Genomic DNA, 1,975 nt, shown 5'->3' with positions numbered 1-1,975 from the left:
GGTGGGAGATGGGGAGGAGAGAGGGAGAATGATGTACACAGGGCCTGATCGAAGGACCCCAGCTATTGCCTAGAGGTGTAGGAGCACTGGAGAAATTGAGGCTCCACTGGCCAGGCTAGATTAACCAAAGGGAACCAGGCTATTTCTCGAAACCTCACAAAGCCAGTCCCTCCTCCCTGCCCTTTGCCGTCACCCAGCCCCCTCTTCCACTCACCACACCCCAGGATGACTCTAAAACATTATCTGCTTGTCTCTCCTAATCAAACCCCACCCCCCCCACACTGGCTCCCTCTGGCCTTCAGGATACAGCCATTTCCTCAGCTGAGAATCAAGCACTCACCCCTTGCTTGGCCGCCTGAAACCCACCTGCCTCAGCACCTCTCCGTCTCCCTCCTCCCCAAATTCTACCCAGGGAAACAAGTTCCCCTTTTCCTCTAGGTGGCCTTGTGGACACCAGGGCCTGACATCTGAGCTCTGAATGAAAGTCTTGAGGCAAAGCTCAGCGCTTGGCCTAAAAGCAATTCACCTCCTCCCAGGGAACTCCCAGGAGGTGAGCCTGCTGTTTACCCCACCTGCGATTCCAGATGCTGCCACCAGGGAACGATAGTGCCTGCTCAGAAGTTGTTGGCAGGTTGCAGGCAGAGGGACAAGTGAGGGAGAGATTAAGAGGCTCTGGAACCTTAGGAGTCCCTTGCCGGGTAATTGTACCCTTGTCTGGCCTTCAGGGAAAACCACTCCAGCATGGCTAGCAAGGGAGAGCTGGGCTAGGGTCCTGGGCCGGGGGCTGCTGCTGAAGAAGTGAGGGAGGAAGAAGGGGATAAAGGCGGTCCAGGTCAGGGACCTCACCCCTCCCAGGGGCCCAGGCAGTATCGGTCCTGCCCACTTACCAGGTGTAGATGAGCAGGGTGAGGAGGGCAGTGAGGAGGACGGTCAGCAGGACCGACAGAATGGCAATGATGACTATGGTACCTGCACCCTGGGGCCCTGGGGTAGCCTGGAGTGCCACAGCTGAGTGTCGTGAGGGGGACCCACAGGCAGCCGGGGCAGGCCATGCAGGAAGGAAAGAAGTCTGATCTGACCCGAGAAGGGGGACCTAGAACAGCCTCCAGAACCCCCACTCCCTACTTGGCTGGGGGAGGGGGCCTTACAGACAACAGGATGGAAACGATGGCTCTGATTGACAGGGACTGGCCCACCCCCAGTCCTCAGGAGCCCCCCATGCCTCCAGCCCTGGTATGTAACCTGCTCATCTGGCCTCATACCTTGCTTCAGATGGGTCTCACTGGACCACTCTGTCTCAGCCACGGATCCTCTATCACTCATCACCAGGAACTTCACTCTGAACAGGGAACCCAACCAACACAAGGAGTAGGGGTCCCCAGGTTCTGACCCCTTGGGCCCTCTTGCCTGTCAGTCTGTCCCCTTGATTCCCAGGGCCTGACGGATCGGGGAGCAGGGACTGGGGCTCAGGGCATAGTCTTGGAGCCCACCTGAAGGGGCTCCAATCTGTGCTGTGACACTTCCCAGCTGTGTGGCCTTGGGTGTGTCACCGTTTCTGGGACTCCACTGTCCTCACCTAGGAAATGTGAGTGGACTAGATCCCCCAGCACTGAACATCAGTGAATGAACCCCTGAGTGAGATGGTCAGGGAGCCGACCTCCCTGGGGCAAGCCCTCCCTGGATGGGGAGACACCACCCGTGGGATCCAAATGGCCCATAGGGGCAGGGGCTTGAGTCAGAGGCTCTCTGCACAAGAAAGTTGGGAGAATTCACTCAGACCTCCTCCCTTTGGTGGAACTAGAGCGGGAGACCCAGTCACCTAGTTGTGAGCTGCCGTAGACTCAGGTTTGAGCACAGGCAGCAGCACATCTCCCATAGCGGGACCCAGCAGAGTTGCTCACCTGTAGGGGCCTGGGCCTGGCAGTGGGTGGTTGCAGCCCCTTGTCGTTGGGGAGCAGCTGGTGTCATTGCCGAC

General features: G+C 58.5%; 1 protein-coding gene across 1 annotated transcript; it reads right to left on the bottom strand.

Annotated features, from left to right (window-relative positions):
- Positions 1-6: 6 nt before the first annotated feature.
- LOC105299704 (uroplakin-3b-like protein 1) lies at positions 7-1,972 on the bottom strand (the record flags this gene model as incomplete). The annotated part of the gene is made up of 3 exons (XM_023537496.1): positions 7-1,008; positions 1,263-1,339; positions 1,902-1,972. Coding segments are annotated over 3 exons (273 nt in total), but the record flags the coding sequence as incomplete, so codon positions are not given.
- Positions 1,973-1,975: the final 3 nt, after the last annotated feature.

The sequence above is a fragment of the Pteropus vampyrus genome, unplaced genomic scaffold (genome assembly GCF_000151845.1).
Source record: "Pteropus vampyrus isolate Shadow unplaced genomic scaffold, Pvam_2.0 Scaffold193, whole genome shotgun sequence".
NCBI lineage: Eukaryota > Metazoa > Chordata > Mammalia > Chiroptera > Pteropodidae > Pteropus > Pteropus vampyrus.
The sequence above is the reverse complement of the archived record's forward strand: the minus strand, read 5'-3'. Positions and strand labels throughout refer to the sequence as shown.